The following is a 21,966-nucleotide window of genomic DNA, read 5'->3' as shown; positions in this document are numbered from 1 at the left end:
CGTTCCAGTATGCGAGTACTATGTCCACGGCGAATGTGTGGACTTCGCGGCGGCCGACTGCAAGGAGAACGCGACGTACTGCGCCGGCAGCGAGCCGCGCCACGTGCACCACTGGCGCGAGGGCAACCTGCCGGCCAACAGCAAGTGCGCCGCCTGCCGCCGCGCCTGCTGGTCCGCCGAGTGCCTGACGGGCTACCGCTGCGAGTGGTGCGGCAGCACGGTGAGCCCCGCCCCAGTGACCCCCTGCCCGCCACAGCAAGTGCGCCGCCTGCCGCCGCGCCTGCTGGTCCGCCGAGTGCCTGACGGGCTACCGCTGCGAGTGGTGCGGCAGCACGGTGAGCCCCGCCCCAGTGACCCCCTGCCCGCCACAGCAAGTGCGCCGCCTGCCGCCGCGCCTGCTGGTCCGCCGAGTGCCTGACGGGCTACCGCTGCGAGTGGTGCGGCAGCACGGTGAGCCCCGCCCCAGTGACCCCCTGCCCGCCACAGCAAGTGCGCCGCCTGCCGCCGCGCCTGCTGGTCCGCCGAGTGCCTGACGGGCTACCGCTGCGAGTGGTGCGGCAGCACGGTGAGCCCCGTCCCAGTGGCGCCCCTTAGCGGCTACAGCGAGTGGCAGCAACCAAAAGAGTGGCAGAAACAATAAGTGTCTCCTCAAGCCTTCTTGTCTGCCAATTGCCTCACCGGTTTCCGATGCCAATGTCAAGTGTACTATTGCTGGTCTTCCGACACGACTGGTGCGGCAGCACGTTGAGTCTTCATTACCAAAGATGCGCTATTGACCCAGTAACACGAAGCAAGTACAATAACAAGTAAGTTGGCTGGAGCGCCGCTACCGAAGCAAATAGTGCGGTACCATGGTGAGACATTGACCCAGTAACATGAGCAACTGGCCGGCCAACAGCAATATGACGTCTGGTGCTCTGCATAGAACCCTAACGGTTATCATATTCACATGAACTAGCGACTGTTGAATGTATTTTAGATGCCAAAGGACTAGAGCCTTTACATAAAGATAGCACCATGTTGATGCTTGATCTTAATAAAACAAAACATTAATCGTCTTTTTTGTTGCAGTGTCACGCTGGCTGCCGCGCACTCATACCGGAGGAATGCAACTTCGGGATGCTGCAGCCCATCTTCCTGCCGCCGTCCGCGGTGTCCATCCCGCGCACCGAGGTGCCCATGGAGGCCATCATCGGCGTGCACGTGCGGCCGCCGCCCTCGCAGCGCGACTTCGGCTGCCGTAAGTGTCGCCTCCACAGCCCGCCGCAGCTTGCGACATGTGCCACGCAATTCGCGGGCTTGTAGCCGCTTGTAGCATCACCGCCCTGCTCCCGAACGACCAGGCACTTCCGAACTCAAAATCTTTCGACTCCACATCAAGTAGCCCATTTTTCTTAGCTTCGTTTTCTTAGCTACCGTAGTTAGTTAGCTCGTTTCGGGAGCGGGTCAGGCGGGTCGAATCGCGCGGCACATGCGTTTTCCGTGTCTCGCGGCGGAGTGTGAGCGGTGTCTTTGGGCAGCGCGCGCTCGCCGCGGCTCGGGCGCGGGCTGGGCGCCGGCGCGGCTGGTGACGCTGGCGCGGCGCCTGCTGCCGGCCGCCTGCTCGCCCCACGGCGGCGCCTCGCCCCCCTACTCTAGAGGTACCCCGCCCGCCCCGTAGCATGACCCCTCAGCTCAACTACCGCATCGTTAAAAGGACACTAAATTATACTAAACCTACTTATTTAGCCGCTTTAAATAAATACACTAAAGACGATTTAAATCCATAGTTAGATCGTAGTTCTGCTGAGACTAGCTGTTTTGAGAGCTTTCGCTGTATGCTTATTATGACACACCTACCACGCACAGCATTCTTGCTTCGATTCAGCATAATGTAACTACATACTTTTATTTATATGTATGTCATATAAGTAATACGTGCAGCGAGTGTTATCCAAACGTCCCCGTGTCCCCTGAAACTGTGCGTGCATGGCAACAAACTGCGCTTCTTATTTAACACCTTGTTTTCTACACTTATTATTTTATTGTTATTTATTTGTGACAATATCTATTTGCACACCTCATTACTAAACAACTTTACAAAAACTTCTCCAGACTCTACACATTTTTCTCGATTCAACACTGTTCGATTCTACCTTGACTTTTGTATATACGTGTAAAATTACAAGATGATAATAATGCAAAATCATATTAAATAATAACTACATACCTATTATGATTTGATTCAAATATAAACACGTTAATCATTAATCTGCATAGCCAATAATTACTATATTGAGTATTTCATTAAAGAAGTCAGAAATATGGATCTTGAAGCACAGAAGTTCCTCGCTCAAGCTAGAGGAGATGTCAAGTTCCAAGACCATAAGAGCTATAGTTTTAGTATTCAAAACATACATGTCAACGCCCGACAAAACCCAAGATTTTAATGACTCTACTTGTACCTAATATCCCTCAAAAACAAATCTTGTAGTTTTATAAACCTCTTCCCTATCTCACTTAACGTCACCTGACGCCGACGCCCAAGAGCGCTCGTGAGGAGCGTTCCACCGGCATAAAGGTAAACTTACTGCCCCACACGATCCACCAATATAACATATTATTCATATTAACGCCGTCGCTGCAAGCACTGTGGCTATTTTGTTAACTCTAGTTTTGTACTTAACCCTTTCTCTGTCCAGTAGAAATGGCGTCAAAAGTAGCGCAGTACTTTGGGGACATTCGATTTTTTTTAAAAATCAATTTATCAAAGACTCATTTGACTTAGTTAAGCTTGATACTCTATGGTGCTCGCTTATAAAAGCGCAGTTTACATGAAATTTTTCTGGACGGAGAAGGTGTTAAGAATGCCATATCAACAGATGTAGTCCACTTTGGAACAGTTCCACGTTCATGTAGTTGGGCTATATGTGCTGCTAGTTCAAATGTCTCTGAAACTGCTGTACCCGAGACATTACTTATTAGTGTGTTTTTGTAAGTTCACGATTATTTTGCAAAATGTCGTGCTACTTGTGTTACAACGTAGAGATTGTGGGTGAATTAGATTGGTGTAGAGAGGGACTAACATGCTTTGGAATTTGAAAAGACTAGACGTTCTGAAGAGGCTATTTCATTACCACTTCACGAAAAAAGTTTTGTGTCATATTAATATTATATAAATATCAACTCGCCATTTCTTCAACTAGCTTTTTCAGAACGTCGACTCATAGGTTTTTTGTTTCCCAAAAAAGTTTCATACGACGATCTTTTTTTATCTCACTGTTAAATACAGTTTAGTAATCGCATGAAAATAGTGGCGATTACCGACATTAGTCATTTCACTTGAATTTACAAATGACAAAATCTGAAACGAATGATGAAATATCATCGACGTAAGTTCTATGTATGAAAAAATTGCCTATTACCAAATTGAAAAGGCATCAAAGATCGTCTGCAAAACAAAAATGATGAAACTAACTAAAATGTAAGCCAACCTTTAGCGTAGGCAAAGAGTTGCAGTTAGCGCGGGGTTGGGGGGGCGAATGTGAGCGATCCGCGGTGTTGCAGCGCGCAGCGTCAGCGAGGAGTTCAGCTCGGGCTGCGAGGGCCGCTCGGGCTCCGGCGGCGGCTCCACGGGCGCGCCCGCCGACCAGGACCACAAGCCCGACCACAAGCAGCACAGGGACCGCACTCCTGACGACAGGGACGAAGGTACGTAACGTTTACATAACAAACTATAACAAATATCATTGATTTTTGAAGTCCCAAGTTGCAAACTAAAATCTTATTTATCTCCATTAGTATGATTGTGATAATATTAGCAACTCATTATAAAAGCATTGACTTAACTTCATTAGTATACATAGAATAAAATTCAGCCCAGGTCCCTATTTGTGAAAACTTCCAAGCCTATATTACAAATAGTTTAAACGTGCGAGACTTGCAACTTTTAAAACACGGATGCCTGGCATATTCAAAAACATCATTTTTCTCTTTCTTTGAGCAGCGTATAATAAAAAAACGAAAAGTCAAAAGAAGCAATCGAGAATCCGAATGTTTCCAACAGAAGTAGTGAAGGTGTACGACGGCGAGGCGGCGTGGTCGCGCCGGTTGTACCGGCCGGTGGTGGTGGGTCGCAACTGGAACGAGCGGGAGCTGGTCTCGGCGGCTCTGCGGGCCTTCCACGTGGTCCGCGACCCGGACCTCTTCGAACTCACGGACGCTCTGGCGGGCGACGAACCCCCCTTGAAAGACCCCACGCCTCTGGCCAGGGTCACCAGGCTGCCAAACAAGCGGCCGGCGCTGTTTTTGCGCTTCAAGTGAGTACCGTTTTCTTTTGCAACCAACAGTTTTAAGATACAAAGGCCTTTCGAGGGTTTATTTATTTACAGGGTGTTAGGTAAATGGGTATATGAGCCGACACTAGCCCATGTTAACATGGTCATATAAATGGTATGGTGAAGTCAGAAAATTGATATCTTCATTTTGATTATTTTAATTTTCATACAATCGGATTTTATAAAATTTATTTTGTATGAAAATAAAATAAAATAAAATGATGATATCAAATTTCTGACTTCACCATACCATTTATATGCCCATGTTAACATGGGCTAGTGTCGGCTCATATACCCATTTACCTAACACCCTGTATACTTTAATGCCGCAAAGTTGGTACCGAAGGCGAACTTAATGCCTTTACCATCAGGCTTCAAATGTCCAGAACTGGCTTATATCGTCATGTTACTTTTAGCTACAACACTTCATGCTAGAGACAGGCACAGAAGGCTCTTCTGTAACTTTGATTGTAAGAGTAACCAACTTAAACACAATCAGTCCATCTTGGCTCTCGCCAAAACAGTTCCTGAAGCCAGGATTTTCACATTTTAAACATGTTTTCGCAACCAAAACCCACAGGACGCGTTTAAAACAGAAGCAAACAACTCATTTATCCAAGCACCGTTTCCAGGGAACCAGAGACGGGAGGCGGAGAGGTCCGGGTGTACCCGGGGCGCATCGCTGGCGCGGGAGACACCTTCGTAACGGTGGTCTGCCGCGGCGACGACGCCGTCACCGACCTCATGGCCGCGGCGCTCGAGCGCTTCGGCCTGGACCCCACCACCGCCGCCAACGACTTCCGCTGCTCGGAGATCCTGCTCGATAGGGGCGGTGAGTTGCTTCCATCCATAGATGTGAACTTACTAACTTACCTGAGTCACTGTAGCAGACGATGCGAAGAAAATCGGCAAGACCTGGAGCGAGATAAAACGCGAAGCTCAAGACCGAACGCGATGGAGGACTGTTGTGGACACCCTCTGCCCCATCTAGGGGACATAGGCCCTAAAGTCAAGTCACACCTTCGTCACGATGGTCTGCCGCGGCGACGACGCCAGCGATCTCTAGTACTACCTATCAAAGAAGCCCATGATTACGATTATATTCATTAATTAACGGCGATTTGCAGCAGTACAGCAGTGGCTTTAATGATCTGTTAAATCATAAGACCTTCAATATTTTACTATAATATAAAGTACTTTATTCATGCTCCACTTATTGCCCGATAAGAATCACCATAGCTTATGTTGCATAATTTTTTGACAGTCAAATAACCTGTGCAGTTGGACATTTTCCCAAGTCCAATAAATTTGCACACCTTGCAATACTAATCATTTCCATTTTACTAATTTCGACTGTATCCATCCAGTGTCAGAACGAGTACTCGAAGAAGACGAGCGACCGTGGCGCATCGTGGTGCGGCTGGCACGGGAGTCGGTCCGGCGCATGGAGCTGGCCCGCTTCTACCTGCAGCCGCGGCGCGACCCGCACGGGCCCACGCTCGCGCTCTTCGTGGCCTCGCTGCCGCCGGGCCTGTCGGAGAGGAACTACGAGAACATCTTGGTGGAGTTCCTAGGCACCGGTGAGTGGAGAATAGGGCACACTTACATTGTTAGATACCTAGAGGCGCGGCAATATCGAGTCAACGGGCTTGGTTGGCTTTATTTGCGGACGCGCTATGATCCACCACTCCTCCGCCTGACCCAGTCTCTTCGTGGCCTCGCTGCCGCCGGGCCTGTCGGAGAGGAACTACGAGAACATCTTGGTGGAGTTCCTAGGCACCGGTGAGTGGAGAATAGGAAACACTTACTTTGTTACCTAGAGTCAACGGGCTTGGCTTTATTTGCGGCCGCGCTATGATCCACCAGTCCTCCGCCTGACCCAGTCTCATGGTGAGTGAACATGGAACATTTTCATCTGTTATCAACAAGCCCAAAAATATCGAGTCAACGGGCTATGATCCACCACTCCTCCGCCTGACCCAGTCTCTTCGTGGCCTTCTCTTCTTCTTGGTGGAGTTCCTAGGCACCGGTGCGTGGAGAATAGGGCACACTTACATTGTTAGATACCTAGAGGCGCGGCAATATCGAGTCAACGGGCTTGGTTGGCTTTATTTGCGGACGCGCTATGATCCACCAGTCCTCCGCCTGACCCAGTCTCTTCGTAGAGTCGCTGTAGCATGGTCTGTCGGAGAGGAACTACGAGAACATCTTGGTGGAGTTCCTAGGCACCGGTGAGTGAAACTATTTACATCATCCCTTAACCCGTCTAGGCATTGTGCTGCGGCAAGATCGAGTCATCAAACGGATCGTACCTATATAACACATACTTCCTCCGCCTGAGCGCCAGTCTCTTCGTGGCCTCGCTGCCGCCGGGCCTGTCGGAGAGGAACTGCGAGAACATCTTGGTGGAGTTCCTAGGCACCGGTGAGTGGAGAATAGGAAACACTTACATTGTTACCTAGAGGCGCAGCAATATCGAGTCAACGGGCTTGGTTTTATCTGCGATCGTGCTATGATCCACCACTCCTCCGCCTGGCCCAGTCTCTTCGTGGCCTCGCTGCCGCCGGGCCTGTCGGAGAAGAACTACGAGAACATCTTGGTGGAGTTCCTAGGCACCGGTGAGTGGAGAATAGGGCACACTTACATTGTTAGATACCTAGAGGCGCGGCAATATCGAGTCAACGGGCTTGGTTGGCTTTATTTGCGGACGCGCTATGATCCACCACTCCTCCGCCTCACCCAGTCTCTTCGTAGAGTCGCTGTAGCATGGTCTGTCGGAGAGAAACTACGAGAACATCTTGGTGGAGTTCCTAGGCACCGGTGAGTGGAGAATAGGGCACACTTACATTGTTAGATACCTAGAGGCGCGGCAATATCGAGTCAACGGGCTTGGTTGGCTTTATTTGCGGACGCGCTATGATCCACCACTCCTCCGCCTCACCCAGTCTCTTCGTAGAGTCGCTGTAGCATGGTCTGTCGGAGAGAAACTACGAGAACATCTTGGTGGAGTTCCTAGGCACCGGTGAGTGGAGAATAGGGCACACTTACATTGTTAGATACCTAGAGGCGCGGCAATATCGAGTCAACGGGCTTGGTTAGCTTTATTTGCGGACGCGCTATGATCCACCACTCCTCCGCCTCACCCAGTCTCTTCGTAGAGTCGCTGTAGCATGGTCTGTCGGAGAGAAACTACGAGAACATCTTGGTGGAGTTCCTAGGCACCGGTGAGTGGAGAATAGGGCACACTTACATTGTTAGATACCTAGAGGCGCGGCAATATCGAGTCAACGGGCTTGGTTGGCTTTATTTGCGGACGCGCTATGATCCACCACTCCTCCGCCTCACCCAGTCTCTTCGTAGAGTCGCTGTAGCATGGTCTGTCGGAGAGAAACTACGAGAACATCTTGGTGGAGTTCCTAGGCACCGGTGAGTGCGACTATTTACATCATCCGTTAACCCGTCTAGGCATTGTGCTGCGGCAAGATCGAGTCATCAAATAGATGGAATATAATCCACACTTCCTCCGCCTAAGCCCCAGTCTCTTCGTGGCCTCGCTGCCGCCGGGCCTGTCGGAGAGGAACTACAAGAAACTCTTGGTGGAGTTCTTAGGCACCGGTGAGTGAACATGGAACATTTACATCTGTTATCCGGCGTAGAGCTGCGGCAAGATCTAGTCATCAAACGAATTTTATATACGGCAGCGTATGAATCACTCCTTTTCCGCCTGATCCTCTCTCCTTGTGCACGCAAGGACAAGGAACTACAAGAACATCTTGATAGAACTCCTAGGCACCAGTGAGTGTAGAACAGGGAATATTATCTGTTAACTAGATGTGCAGCTAGATCTAGTTCATACAGGTGCGGCATGATCGTCATTAGAGGGATGGGCAGTATACGTCAGTTCCAACACTTCCAAAGTAGTTTTATCTAAGGCCGCGCTGTGGTTCACTCTTAACTGTAATTACATTATTATTTGGGTCGAGAGTAGTCAGAGAACCGACTCGGTTAGCTGTATGCTGGTGCTTTGTAACTGAACGAAAAGGATATCAATGAGCAATTACGGCATAGAGCAGCTCTTTGTAAATAGTTGTTTAACCATAACCTAAAGATGAGCGATCGTGAAGATACATCGTGAGGTGAATTCCAAGATCACTCTCTCAACTCAACATTTTTCCATCAACATTCTCATATCTTACCATTTACAAACTTTTCACTATTTTCTTCTATTTGTAACAGAAAACAAGTTCACATCAATCGGGCCGATTTACTACGAGTACGGGTCGATGGTGATAACATACGAGGACGCCAGTAAGGCGGTACGCGCGCTCTACGCGCTTAGAGAGGCCAAATATGAAGATAAGCATTTATTAGGTAAGTCCTAGCATATTCCTATGATCAATAGAACTAACCATCAAATGACAACCACCACTTATTGTTATGGCGCGTTAAATCCAGGATAATAGTTCTAAATTAGCCTGGGCCAGCGGAATTCATGAACAAACCGAAAGTAACTGAACAAAACTGAAGATAACTATCAAAGCAAAAGATTCACTTTCGATCTTGCAAACAAATTAAATTTTCAAAATGGCTTTCAACTTGAAAAAAGTAAGAATATTTAATATTTCGTTCAAACGAAGACATAATAAATAGCATCCACTCGGCATGCGTCATGCATTCATGCTCTAAAGTAGAACCCAAGACATGACGCCTGTATCCAGTGCACTTCTCATTGTTAGGCCCACAACACACGGTGAAACGCAATTGCAACGAAACTGCAACTTCTAGTTACTTTTGAGTTGCATCTAAGTTTCTGCCATAGATTCCGTTGAGAGGCCACACATGACGCGACCAGTTTGAAACCGGTTTGAAATGGTCGCGTCATGTGTGGTCTCTCAACTCTCTCTCTCTCAAGTCCTTAGGCAAAGAATTCCAAGTTCAGAATATGCGAAATCAGCAAACATAGTCATAAGTATAGACTCAAATATGCTGCAATCTCGCGCAGTGATGCTGCTACGTCATCATAAGTATTGACTTAAACATGGTGTAATTGGCTTATTCCACTATTCCCCGTTACTTTAAAAATAAAATCATAATATAACGGGGATTAATTAACTTTTTAGTTCATTATTCCCCATTATAAGCTCCAATTTGGCGTTAACGGGGAATAGTGAACAAAAAGTTCACCAATCCCCGTTGACGGGGATTGTCAACGGGGAATAGTGGAATAATCTGTGTAATTTCGCGCAGTGATGCTGCTACCAAGCATCGAGCCGTCAATGGTGCCGGCGGGCGTGAAGCCACTGCTGGTGTTCGTGAACGTCAAGTCCGGCGGCTGCCAAGGGCTGGAGCTCATCTCTTCCTTTAGAAAACTTCTTAACCCTTATCAAGTGTTCGACCTAGAGAATGGCGGCCCCCTTCCGGGGTAAGTATCTAACATCCTCCATCTTTGCTCTAATTTTCAGCAAACTACTTGGTAGAGCAAGACAAGTCAAATAATAACTTCTACTAATAAACAAATTAATAACCATTAAAATTACCATTAAAATAGAGTTTAATAAGAAAGGAAAGTCAATTACAGGTCTAGCGCTCGAGTCTGGTCTTCCTAATATACATAAATAGAGAAATAATTGAGTCAGAGCCCGAAGTATGGGAGCGGCACGAGAGGCGTGATGTACGTATGACGTGACAGTACAAGTCTGAAGCACATCTGAAGTTTGATGTCACAATAACACCCTCATGTGCCGCTTCCATACCTCAAGCACTGGCATTCAATTATGCCCTAGACTTGTAGTAAACAATTAAGCTAGTAAAAAACTCATGCATTTTTGCAAACCGGCTTTTAAAAAGCACTTTTACACGTCCCACTATTAACCCTGCTTTGGGACAATGAATGGTCCAGTGCTGAGAAGAAGCAGCGCAAAAAACCCAGTCACTATTGTCAGCAAATATTATATTCTTCGCCTTATGTGTGATCCGTGTTGGTACAAAGTGGCCAAAAGTTGACAACACAACCTAATTCCAATTGTAACAAAGACGTGTTGGAATTTTTTTGGCTACCAGGGTGTCACGAAGTATTTAACGCTGACTCTACTTGGTGTCGCAGGCTGTACGTGTTTCGTCACATTCCCAACTACAAGATCCTGGTGTGCGGCGGCGACGGCACCATCGGCTGGGTGCTGCAGTGCCTCGACAACGTGGGCCAGGACTCGCAGTGCTCCAACCCGCCTTGTGCCATCGTTCCCCTCGGCACTGGTGAGTCACACAGCCCAACTACAAGGTCCTGGTGTGCGGCGGCGACGGCACCATCGGCTGGGTGCTGCAGTGCCTCGACAACGTGGGCCAGGACTCGCAGTGCTCCAACCCGCCTTGTGCCATCGTTCCCCTCGGCACTGGTGAGTCACACAGCCCAACTACAAGGTCCTGGTGTGCGGCGGCGACGGCACCATCGGCTGGGTGCTGCAGTGCCTCGACAACGTGGGCCAGGACTCGCAGTGCTCCAACCCGCCTTGTGCCATCGTTCCCCTCGGCACTGGTGAGTCACACAGCCTGACTACAAGGTCCTGGTGTGCGGCGGCGACGGCACCATCGGCTGGGTGCTGCAGTGCCTCGACAACGTGGGCCAGGACTCGCAGTGCTCCAACCCGCCTTGTGCCATCGTTCCCCTCGGCACTGGTGAGTCACACAGCCCAACTACAAGGTCCTGGTGTGCGGCGGCGACGGCACCATCGGCTGGGTGCTGCAGTGCCTCGACAACGTGGGCCAGGACTCGCAGTGCTCCAACCCGCCTTGTGCCATCGTTCCCCTCGGCACTGGTGAGTCACACAGCCCAACTACAAGGTCCTGGTGTGCGGCGGCGACGGCACCATCGGCTGGGTGCTGCAGTGCCTCGACAACGTGGGCCAGGACTCGCAGTGCTCCAACCCGCCTTGTGCCATCGTTCCCCTCGGCACTGGTGAGTCACACAGCCTGATCTTTTGTTTATGTTTAACAAAGCAGGCATTAGTCAATTACACCTGGTGTTAAGTGGAATGCAGTCTAGGATGGTACATGTCTGCCCTGTAAGTGCCTATTCACTCTCGCCTTGAAAAGGCCCGGATTATAGTGCTCGGGAAAGACAGCAGCAGGCAACGAATTCCAGTCCCTAGCTGTTCGCATTATAAAAATGCGAAATGCGAATGGTCTATATAGGTTTTGGTATCGGACTAGTTCGATCCCCTTCGACTGCTGAAGTATGTGGTGAAACCACTAGTAACACAGTATATCCATCACGCAAGCAATCTAGCTTAACTTAATTTTCTTGAAGGTTTTCTTCAATGCAAAGAACGTAATTATGTGGGGCGACTTGTACCTATGTGCTGGATCTATCATTCCTCTGGTAATAGCAAGTCCCAGTTAGATAGGGTTCTGTACGATTTAGGAGTTTTGTTTGAATCATTTTCAAATCTTAAGACGAGGCAATAAGATTCAAAATAACGTCCTGCTGTGGGGATAGCAGTTCTTGACATTTCTTCCTACTCGACATTAAATTGTCCCTTTCATCGCCCTCCAGGCAACGACCTAGCGCGGGTTCTCCGCTGGGGCTCCGGCTACACCGGCTGCGAGGACCCGCTGTCGCTGCTGCGTGACGTCATCGACGCGGAGGAGATCCGCCTGGACCGCTGGACCGTGGTCTTCCACCCAGAGGACAAGCAGGACGAGCCGAAAGAACTGTCGAAGCAACTGCCTGGTAAGTGTCCCTTTATGATCTAAGAATCATCACTTAGGATGTAACTTAGGTATCACAGCAATTGGAAATGTTTTACACTATTTCTAAGAGATGTCAAAACCTGTACGTTTCAAGTAACTCAATATTATTCATTGTCACCTACCAGTAGGTAAACCTAATATAGGTGAATAGGTTAGTTTCCTAAAAAAATTTTTTAGTCCGTCAATTTTGATATAAAAAAATATTGAACACGTATATTTTGAATTGTCAATCAAACAAATAATTACAAAGTTATAGTGCGTTGAAGTTCCGCGCGACGTCACAAAGTGCTGCACTTTTACGCACTCACTGACGTCACGGGCCTTTTCTTTAGAATTTTGGCACGCTTTATATCTTTACATTTTCATTAGTTTTAAAAAGTGAAAAATACGTGTCGAGTAGTTTTTGATAAGCTAACTGACGGACTAATTAAAACTCTTGCTTTTTTACCCAGGAAACATCCCTATTGTAAGAAACAAGATTTTGTCCAAACTCACAATAATAAGTGAGTAATAATGTGAGTGCATAATGCGAAAACGCTACTAGATATTTGACCAGTCTATCAATCAGAAAGAGAAGGAAAAATCGAGATAATTAGGGGACCTCATGAAATCTCATGACTTGTCGTCCACAAACTACTTCCCAAACATTAATCACTTCACTAGCTGTAATTACAGTCGACAGCACATCAGAATATACATTTTGGTTGCAAAATTGCCTGTATTACAATGGAATACGCCACTGTGTTTAGCTTGATGTGCTGTCGTCCGTATCTGAAATTCTGAATATAACTAGCCAAAGTCAGTATCAGCCAGCCCATGCTCACTGGATGCGTGACGGTTCCACACGTTGCAGCATCTGTGACCACAGGCTACTTAAATATTCCATTTATTACAATCTCTAAACTTGTTTGCCTCATACTTCTCAAACATTAATCCCTTTACTAGCTTCAATAGCTATAAGTAATGTAACTAGCCCTAGTCCACACGCCATCAAAGTCAGTATCATCATTTCACTGGATGCGTGACGGTGCCTCACGTTGCAGCCTCTGCGACCACAGGCTCGCACTACTTACTACTACTCAAACATTAATCATTTCACTAGCTATAAGTAATGTAACTAGCCTAGTTCACACACCATCAAAGTCAGTATCATCATTTCACTGGATGCGTGACGGTGCCTCACGTTGCAGCCTCTGTGACCACAGGCTCGCACTACTTACTACTACCCAAACATTAATCATTTCACTAGCTATAAGTAATGTAACTAGCCTAGTCCACACGCCATCAAAGTCAGTATCATCATTTCACTGGATGCGTGACGGTGCCTCACGTTGCAGCGTCTGTGACCACAGGCTCGCACTACTTACTACTACTCAAACATTAATCATTTCACTAGCTATAAGTAATGTAACTAGCCTAGTTCACACACCATCAAAGTCAGTATCATCATTTCACTGGATGCGTGACGGTGCCTCACGTTGCAGCCTCTGTGACCACAGGCGCGCACTACTTACTACTACCCAAACATTAATTATTTCACTAGCTATAAGTAATATAACTAGCCCTAGTCCACACGCCATCAAAGTCAGTATCATCATTTCACTGGATGCGTGACGGTGCCTCACGTTGCAGCGTCTGTGACCACAGGCTCGCACTACTTACTACTACTCAAACATTAGTCACTTCACTAGCTCTAAGTAATGTAACTAGCCTAGTTCACACGCCATCAAAGTCAGTATCAGCCAGCCCATGCTCACTGGATGCGTGACGGTGCCTCACGTTGCAGCGTCTGTGACCACAGGCCCTCACTACTTACTACTACTCAAACATTAATCACTTCACTAGCTATAAGTAATGTAACTAGCCTATAGTTCACACGCCATCAAAGCCCATGCTCACTGGATGCGTGACGGTGCCTCACGTTGCGGCGTCTGTGACCACAGGCTTCTTAAATATTCCATTTATTACAATCTCTAAACTTGTTTACCTCATACTTCTCAAACATTAATCCCTTTACTAGCTTTATTAGCTATAAGTAATACAACTAGCCCTAGTCCACAAACCATCAAAATCAGTATCATCATTTCACTGGATGCGTGACGGTGTCTCACGTTGCAGCCTCTGTGACCACAGGCTCGCACTACTTACTACTACCCAAACATTAATCACTTTACTAGCTTCAATAGCTATAAGTAATGTAACTAGCCCTAGTCCACACGCCATCAAATTCAGTATCATCATTTCACTGGATGCGTGACGGTGCCACACGTTGCAGCGTACCTGTGACCACAGGCTACTTAAATATTTCATTTATTACAATCTCTAAACTTGTTTGCCTCATACTTCTCAAACATTCATCACGTTACTAGCTTCACTAGCTATAAGTAATATAACTAGCCCTAGTTCACACACCATCAAAGTCAGTATCATCATTTCACTGGATGCGTGACGGTGCCTCACGTTGCAGCGTCTGTGACCACAGGCTCGCAGTCCGAGGACAACTCGCAGATCCTCGTCATGAACAACTACTTCGGCATCGGCATCGACGCGGACCTCTGTCTGGACTTCCACAACGCGAGGGAGGAGAACCCTAACAAGTTTAACAGCAGGTAAGCAGCAGCGGTATTCACTAGCGACTAGCAGTGTTCAATTATCACTACTACTATACTATTTGGTTGGCTGAAACGAACGATTCAACCATCAGTATCTGTTTGAAACTGCTAAGTTGAAAACTGCTAGATGTATTTAGTAGACCAAATATTTTCATTCAACTAGAACCTAGGAATAACTTAATTTTCACATTTTGTGTAAGAAACATATCTAGCATCCGTTTAGGTTAAGCGGCTGGCGTCTACATTCAACACATAAATTCAAAGTAAATTTTGAATGAGCACTAACTTGCCAAAGCAGCTTATTTTGCTCCTAAAACTACTCATTGTATGCTGTTTTAGAAACAAGTCAACACGTAGCTTATTATCGAACTCGACCATTGTCTAACTAGCTAATTACGAGTATGTGGGAATATCTAAAGAATACAGCTTAACTCAATGTATTATGTTAACTTTCGCACTGTACCAAAGAATAAATTTATTTATTTATTTATTTATTTTATTGGGCTATCAACATGAGATACAGTATTATACACAATTAAAAAAATTAAGCCAAAGGTCTCTAGCTAACTGCTTCATTTAAATTCAGTTAGCTAAATGACTTCATTTGTTCATAAAAAAGAAAACAAACACTGTTCATAAGTGCCACTTGTGGTCTAAACTGAATAAATATTTTTGATTTTGTTTTTTTTTTTGTTTTCCACAAATTCATGTCTAAACCTAACCCCAAAATGTCTCCTCAGGTTGCGTAACAAGGGCGTGTACGTAAAGATGGGTTTACGCAAGATGGTGGGGCGGAAGATGTGCAAAGACCTGCACAAGGCGGTCAAGCTGGAGGTGGACGGGAAGCCGGTGGAGTTGCCGGCGGTGGAGGGAATCATTATTTTAAACATCCTAAGGTGAGATATGACGGCAATGGTGTATGACATGAAGGCAAAAACCTAGTAGGCATAACATTGCTTTTAAACAAAATATTTGATTTAGCTTGTAATGGTGTTCACTTGATTAAAACTTAATGAATTGAATCAGTAAAGAATTGCTCTGAAAAACATAGGCAACAATATCTGTAAAGATTATGATACAGAAGACCCCTATTAGATAAAATATTCTAAAAAGAAAGAAAGAAAGAAACATTTATTATAATGAACATCACTTAGTTCAAAAAGACTCAACCGAACGTCAGGTGCTACCTACAAGACTTGAAACCACCCCTATACCCAACGGTATAATAACAACTGCTGGGCGACTCGGCTTAAGTTTGCTACCAAGTGTACCTCTTAAGAACTACTTCTATGATTTTCAACTTTGTCCATAATATTAACTGAAGCATTCAACATTCTTCATGACCGTGACTTGGAACTTAACTAATCATCAAACACGTCCTTTACAGCTGGGGGTCCGGCGCAAATCCATGGGGTCCAGAAAAGGACGACCAATTCAACAAGCCCAACCACTGGGACGGAATGCTGGAAGTGGTGGGCGTCACCGGGGTGGTACACCTCGGGCAGATCCAGTCGGGCCTCCGGGGAGCAATGAGAATAGCACAAGTATGTACTCTTGTAACTTTTTTATTATTGCGTTCCATTATAGCACAAAGCAGCAATAAGCTGTAAGTCCTCATGTATTACTACAAGGGTGGATAAAGCAGCTAAATCAATAATGGAAATTGTAGCTAAAGCCCGGTCCGTGAGCACGTACAATTTTGTCCAATGACCTCTAGCTACCCATCCTTATCACTCGCGCGTAATTATATTGCTGTCGCGACTGTGCGACTGGCACCCGCAATGAGTGTGCGAGCGCGATAGCAACATAATTACGCGCGAGCGATAAAGATGGGTAGCTTGGGGTCATTGGACAAAATTCTACGTGCTCACGGACCAGACTATAGAATGACCCACAAGCCCACAATGACAATCAAATTCTTATTGATACATAAAGTGTGACAATAGTCAAATAACCCTCCTTCTGGCGCAGTCGGGTAAAAAGACTGAAACGCAAAGTCGAGTAATCGTCCTTTAAAACGCGATCTTTTCTCTAACAAAATGTATCTGTACCTACAGAGAGAGCTCTCCTCAGACATAAAACAACCTTATTCTAATTTTAAGTACATTATGGATACAATAAAATATTGAATATTAACCTCTTACGGGCCCAAAAGTGACCTTTTAAGAAAATTATACTTATCAACAAAGGAATTTCAATGAATAATAGTGTCTAGAACAGTGGTTAACCGGTGGTCCGCGGACCACTGGTGAGTGGTGGTTCCTGGAGGCATTACAAGTGGTCCACGAAGTGCACTTGCACACCTTGGTCAAAACCACTTTTAACTGATTTTTGCAGTCAAACTGGTTTTGACCGATTATGAGGTGGTCCCTGATAAGACAGAAATTTGGTAAAATGGTCCCTCATGACTTAAAGGTTAAGAACCACTGGTCTAGAATGTACGTTGACGTCAGCGTCTAAGATTTACGAAGCATACTTGTGAATTTCAAACATTGTTTGGTGTTTCTTTCTAGGGTGGACACATCAAAATAAACCTGAAGAGCGAGATACCAGTGCAGGTGGACGGCGAGCCGTGGGTGGCGGCGCCCAGCGAGGTGGTGGTGCTGAAGTCCGCGCTCAAGGTAACTCGGCCGCATGCGCTCGCTTGTCGCCCGGCATCCCTTGCGTACTCGAAACATCCGCTTGGTCGAGCGGCTCTGCAAGGTGCACCTCTGGGACCGACACTCTTCCCTGTCGAGAACGGGTGATTCATGTACCGTAGATGCTAAAGAATTTTGTGCAAATCGTTCTGTGGTTAACTGGGTAGCTTTTGATTCGATCGAAATTAATGTTTTTAAACGCATGTTTGTTGTGGTTTGGTTACACCTTGTATTACTCACAGATATAGCACTAAATTTTGACTGATCGAAAACAGGATTCGAATATCGTTTTATGAATACGACTAACACATTCCTTGGTAAAATATCAGTGTAAAGTTCAATGTCCACTAGCCGCTATGTGAATACATCACTTGCACGCAAAAGCTATTGGTTGGAGTGTAGCACTATGTTCTTTTAAATTAAAGTTAATTTGGGATAGGGCTTTAATAGTAACTTAAACTGATACCTAACAAAGATAAATCGATCAAGCGGAAGTTTATTTGATAGTACTTTAATGTATTCAAAATTCCCGAGTCACGTAACGCCCGAGCACTCAAACTCCACGCAGCACCACTCCACTAGCTCACGGTCGCGCCCGTCGGTCGAACGTTCGCCCGCCGCGCGAACGTTCGATCGCCGGGCGACCGGTCGCCTCCACATCGAACCGAATACAAAACGGTTTAATTTAACCTGAATCACATCAGACACGTCACGTCGGATACGTATGCGGTTGTTGCGCAGTCTCGTTTAGAAGTCGAATCGAGCATAACGTTAAATGAAGTAGTATGCCTAAAGTAGTATGTTTATGGAATATTTTTACGGAAGTGGGCGTTAGTAGTCGCACCACAGTTCTCTGAAACTATTGCGGCTATTATCGTACACGCTTTTTCGTGTACAAATTTTCTTGTTTCCAATAAATAAATTTTGAATTTGAATTTTTGAATTTTGAATCGAGTATTCGAGAATCTCGAGACGCGACAACCGCAGACGGCGCGAACGGACGCGGGCCGCGGGTGAGCCGGGGGGCGGGGTGCGGGGTGCGAGGGCGAGCGTGGGAGGGTGACGGGCGATGTGTGTGTCCGGCAGGCGACCATGCTGAAGAAAAGCAAGCGTGGGTCGGGCGGCGCCAGCGCGGCGGGCCCGTGACGGCGCCGCGCCCCGCTCACCCGCGCCCCGTGTCGCGCTGTGCAGGCCACCATGCTCAAGAAGCGCGGCAAGGTTCGGCGGCGGAACACGGAGCCGGCGCTGGCGCGGCCTCCCGAGCGGCCCGAGCGGCCTGCCGAGCGGTCCGAGCGGCCTGCCGAGCGGCCGCCGGCGCCGCGGCCGCCGCCCGAGCGGCACGCGCGGCCGCCGGACTCCTGAATCTGGCTCAGCGAGCGCCTCATCTAGCGCCGCGGCGCCTCGGGCTCAAGGCGCGCGCAGCGCGGGCGCTCGCTCGTCGCACGCCACGTTCGGCATGTAAATATCACCCGAATATATATTACTTATTAAACTTTATAATAGATACTAGTTGTTGTTTTATTTTTAGTAAATTAATTTCAAAAATGTATAAAATAAAAAATATTAAAAATACATATTATATAATGTGAAACAGCGTGGGTTTTCTTTTGACACCTGAGCGTTTACCGAATAGACTATGAAGTGTAATAAAAATAAGGTGAATTATGTAATTGAAAGAAAAATAAAAATATTGGTAGCAATTATTCAGTTATTCCGTCAAGCCACCCTAAAATCCACCTTAGAGTGAATATTATTAAGTGAAAAAATATGACCGAGAATGTAACTTAAAGCGACAAAAAGCCCTGACTTGCCTAGGGTCAATTATGGGAATAATTATGTTACAATTTAACTAACCATTGATGAGAGGTAAATTCGTTATATTAACACAACATTTTGGTTTCAATAAATCTCATTTATTTTCCTGAAACTTAAGACTAGTTTACAAAGCATTCTATAAATATTAGTTACCGACCACGGGTCTGTGAGAACCTCACATAAATTAGAACTTAGTCTAGGACTGTTCTATTCAAATAAATAAAGTAACAAGCAACAAAGTTCCGACTTGACAACTCAACTATGATTGCACGAATCTTGAATCGGACAGCGGTGAAACAATTTTATTATTATGTACACAGTGAAGAGGTATAAAAATATCACTCATCCATAATTACTTAAAAATCAGGAACTAGGTATATAAGATCGACGTTTCCGTGGTTCAGTGAATTAGATTCTAAATTCGGATGTTCTGGGTTCAATTCCCAGGAGGAACACACAGATTAAAAAAGTCGGACAGACGAAGCTTATACATCAATATGAAATTATAAACAAGAACCTTTCATTTAATTATCTACAACAATTCGTTATTACTACAAATACCTAAGAGAAAGAAAACCGCTCAATGTAAAATAATTTTGTACTTTATCAGGTCGTAATAGATTTCAAAGCCAAGTTGTCAAGTAAACTAACACACTAACGTCGAAAAATATCATCGCTGTAAAGCGACATTATTTCATTATAATTATTGCTTAACTATGCCAGAAACTGGACTGAAAAACATCAAGTCGCAACCAGATACTGTCTTAAAACTCGTATTCTCAAAAACGATCAAAACTAGATTCAAACTCAAGATTAGATTAAAACCAGTGATTAGTTGAATTTCGATATTCAACCAAACACATGCTCGATCTATTATTTATTGAATATTCGGGCCCGAGAATTAATTAACATTATATGAATATTGTACTTCAACATTATTGTACCCAAAAACCTCGAATAACTTCCAAAATTTGCTTTGGCCTAAATAGGTTTACAATTTATAAGAAACCCTGTTGCTCATACAAAATAAAGCGTATTTTTTTTTATCTGAAGATTTTTTGTGGTTTTTGACTGCACACTGCTACGGGACATCGAGCAGACGGGAACATTATTGCAATCGTAAGTAACATTAAGTCTACGGCACCTTTGCATTTTGAATGGATAAGCAGTTTCCAATTTCACTGTGGATGGCACAAGCTGTACATAAGATCTCTGACACAATCAATGAATGCAGTGCCGCGGCGATGCTAGTTTATAACATTGACACTACTTCTTAAGTTCTTAATAAGTTTAAAAGTCTTCAGCGTGTGACTAGTCTTATTATACTTTTAAAGTTAATAGAGAAAATTCGTGGATTACTATTTGGCGTGCAAACCATAATATGTACTACTATATAATGGCATACATACATTGAAAAATATAGCCACCTAACAAGTTTGAGCCTGCATTTGTGCCGATATCATCAAACCTTTCGAAAGGAATTGACAACCATCTAGCGAAGTAAAGATATCTATTCTTCTGAAAGTTCGTGATAAAGGTAGTATAAAAATAGAGAAACAAACTGCCGTAATACGGCACGCCTACGCCAGATACAAGTTAACGTCGACATTTCTCATTAAAGAATTACACAACTGTCTGTTAAAAGACTCCCAAGCCAATTCTATCAAAGTAAAAGTTCATCTCTTCTTTTATTACTGACGACAAAAGATACCAGAAACTTGAGATGCTACAAAAGTTCATTATAATTTGACAGAGTCCTCATCATTTGCGAGTTATTTTAATTTCTTAAAAGTAACACTTACGATACAACCATTCTAAGAGCATAAGGCAGATATAGTTCAAAACATAGTTTTAGCTCATGTCGCACACCCGAACTTAAAGCATAATAAGTTGCTTAGCTAAAGCACTTTATACAAAAATATATCAAAAGCATTGGAAGAGAAGGGTGTGAATACCATTTACTACGAACAATTAGAAGTTCAACAAATAGACTTACATTATTGATTTTAATTGATGCACCATTTCTCAGTCGACATTATCTGGAACAACAATAAAAAAATATGTTAAAAACATTTCTAAGCGAAGATTTGAAACTCTTTTAATAAGCTTAGTTGATTGTAGAAACAATGTAACGAATTATCATAATATCACAAGGGATATGAACTCTTTCATAGCGAGTTAAATTGAATGAAATAATAAATGTTGCGGCATTTTGTTATGGCGAGTGAGTATCACTGCCTGCGGTTGTCATGGCTGGCTATTGTCGCTGTCGGTGTTGGTAACAGTTGCTTATTATTACCGCATACAGTTGTCAAGGTTGGGCATTGTCGCTATCTACGTTAGTCACGTTTGGCTATTACCGCCGCCAATGTTGGCTTGCGAGAACTTGCTGGGCGACAGCTCGACTGCGTCCCTGGTCGCCAGGGAGCTGTGACGTCACGCGGGCTACTGTTACACTCACTCATAGTAAGCGCAGGGCAGCGGCGCGGAGGCCTCGGCGGTGTAGGCGCGCACGCGGCTGAAGGCGAAGGGCGGGAACTTGCTGGGCGACAGCTGGACTGCGTGCCTGGTCGCCAGGGAGCTGTGACGTCACGCGGGCTACTGTCACACTCACTCATAGTAAGCGCAGGGCAGCGGCGCGGAGGCCTCGGCGGTGTAGGCGCGCACGCGGCTGAAGGCGAAGGGCGGGAACTTGCTGGGCGACAGCTGGACTGCGTCCCTGGTCGCCAGGGAGCTGTGACGTCACGCGGGCTACTGTCACACTCACTCATAGTAAGCGCAGGGCAGCGGCGCGGAGGCCTCGGCGGTGTAGGCGCGCACGCGGCTGAAGGCGAAGGG

General features: G+C 45.8%; 1 protein-coding gene and 1 long non-coding RNA gene across 2 annotated transcripts in view; one reads left to right on the top strand and one right to left on the bottom strand.

Annotated features, from left to right (window-relative positions):
• Positions 1-18,675, top strand: part of LOC135076723 (diacylglycerol kinase theta) — a 49,786-nt gene extending 31,111 nt beyond the window's left edge. The window contains exons 4-19 of the mRNA XM_063971143.1: positions 9-370; positions 491-565; positions 1,072-1,240; positions 3,547-3,690; positions 3,986-4,298; positions 4,949-5,148; positions 5,684-5,896; positions 8,553-8,687; positions 9,564-9,738; positions 10,420-10,568; positions 11,866-12,042; positions 14,545-14,671; positions 15,415-15,570; positions 16,062-16,218; positions 17,188-17,295; positions 18,505-18,675. Of these exons, the coding sequence (XP_063827213.1) occupies positions 9-370; positions 491-565; positions 1,072-1,240; positions 3,547-3,690; positions 3,986-4,298; positions 4,949-5,148; positions 5,684-5,896; positions 8,553-8,687; positions 9,564-9,738; positions 10,420-10,568; positions 11,866-12,042; positions 14,545-14,671; positions 15,415-15,570; positions 16,062-16,218; positions 17,188-17,295; positions 18,505-18,675 (2,831 nt within the window). The remainder of the gene's footprint in view (positions 1-8; positions 371-490; positions 566-1,071; positions 1,241-3,546; positions 3,691-3,985; positions 4,299-4,948; positions 5,149-5,683; positions 5,897-8,552; positions 8,688-9,563; positions 9,739-10,419; positions 10,569-11,865; positions 12,043-14,544; positions 14,672-15,414; positions 15,571-16,061; positions 16,219-17,187; positions 17,296-18,504) is intronic.
• Positions 18,676-19,204: 529 nt separating this feature from the next.
• On the bottom strand, positions 19,205-21,680 carry LOC135076589 (uncharacterized). Its single transcript, XR_010258319.1, has 2 exons — positions 21,590-21,680; positions 19,205-21,167 (listed from the first exon to the last, which is right to left on the bottom strand). It is a non-coding gene; the product is annotated as an uncharacterized LOC135076589 (long non-coding RNA).
• Positions 21,681-21,966: the final 286 nt, after the last annotated feature.

This window comes from Ostrinia nubilalis, chromosome 12, assembly GCF_963855985.1.
Source record: "Ostrinia nubilalis chromosome 12, ilOstNubi1.1, whole genome shotgun sequence".
Classification (NCBI taxonomy): Eukaryota; Metazoa; Arthropoda; class Insecta; order Lepidoptera; family Crambidae; genus Ostrinia; species Ostrinia nubilalis.
The sequence above is the reverse complement of the archived record's forward strand: the minus strand, read 5'-3'. Positions and strand labels throughout refer to the sequence as shown.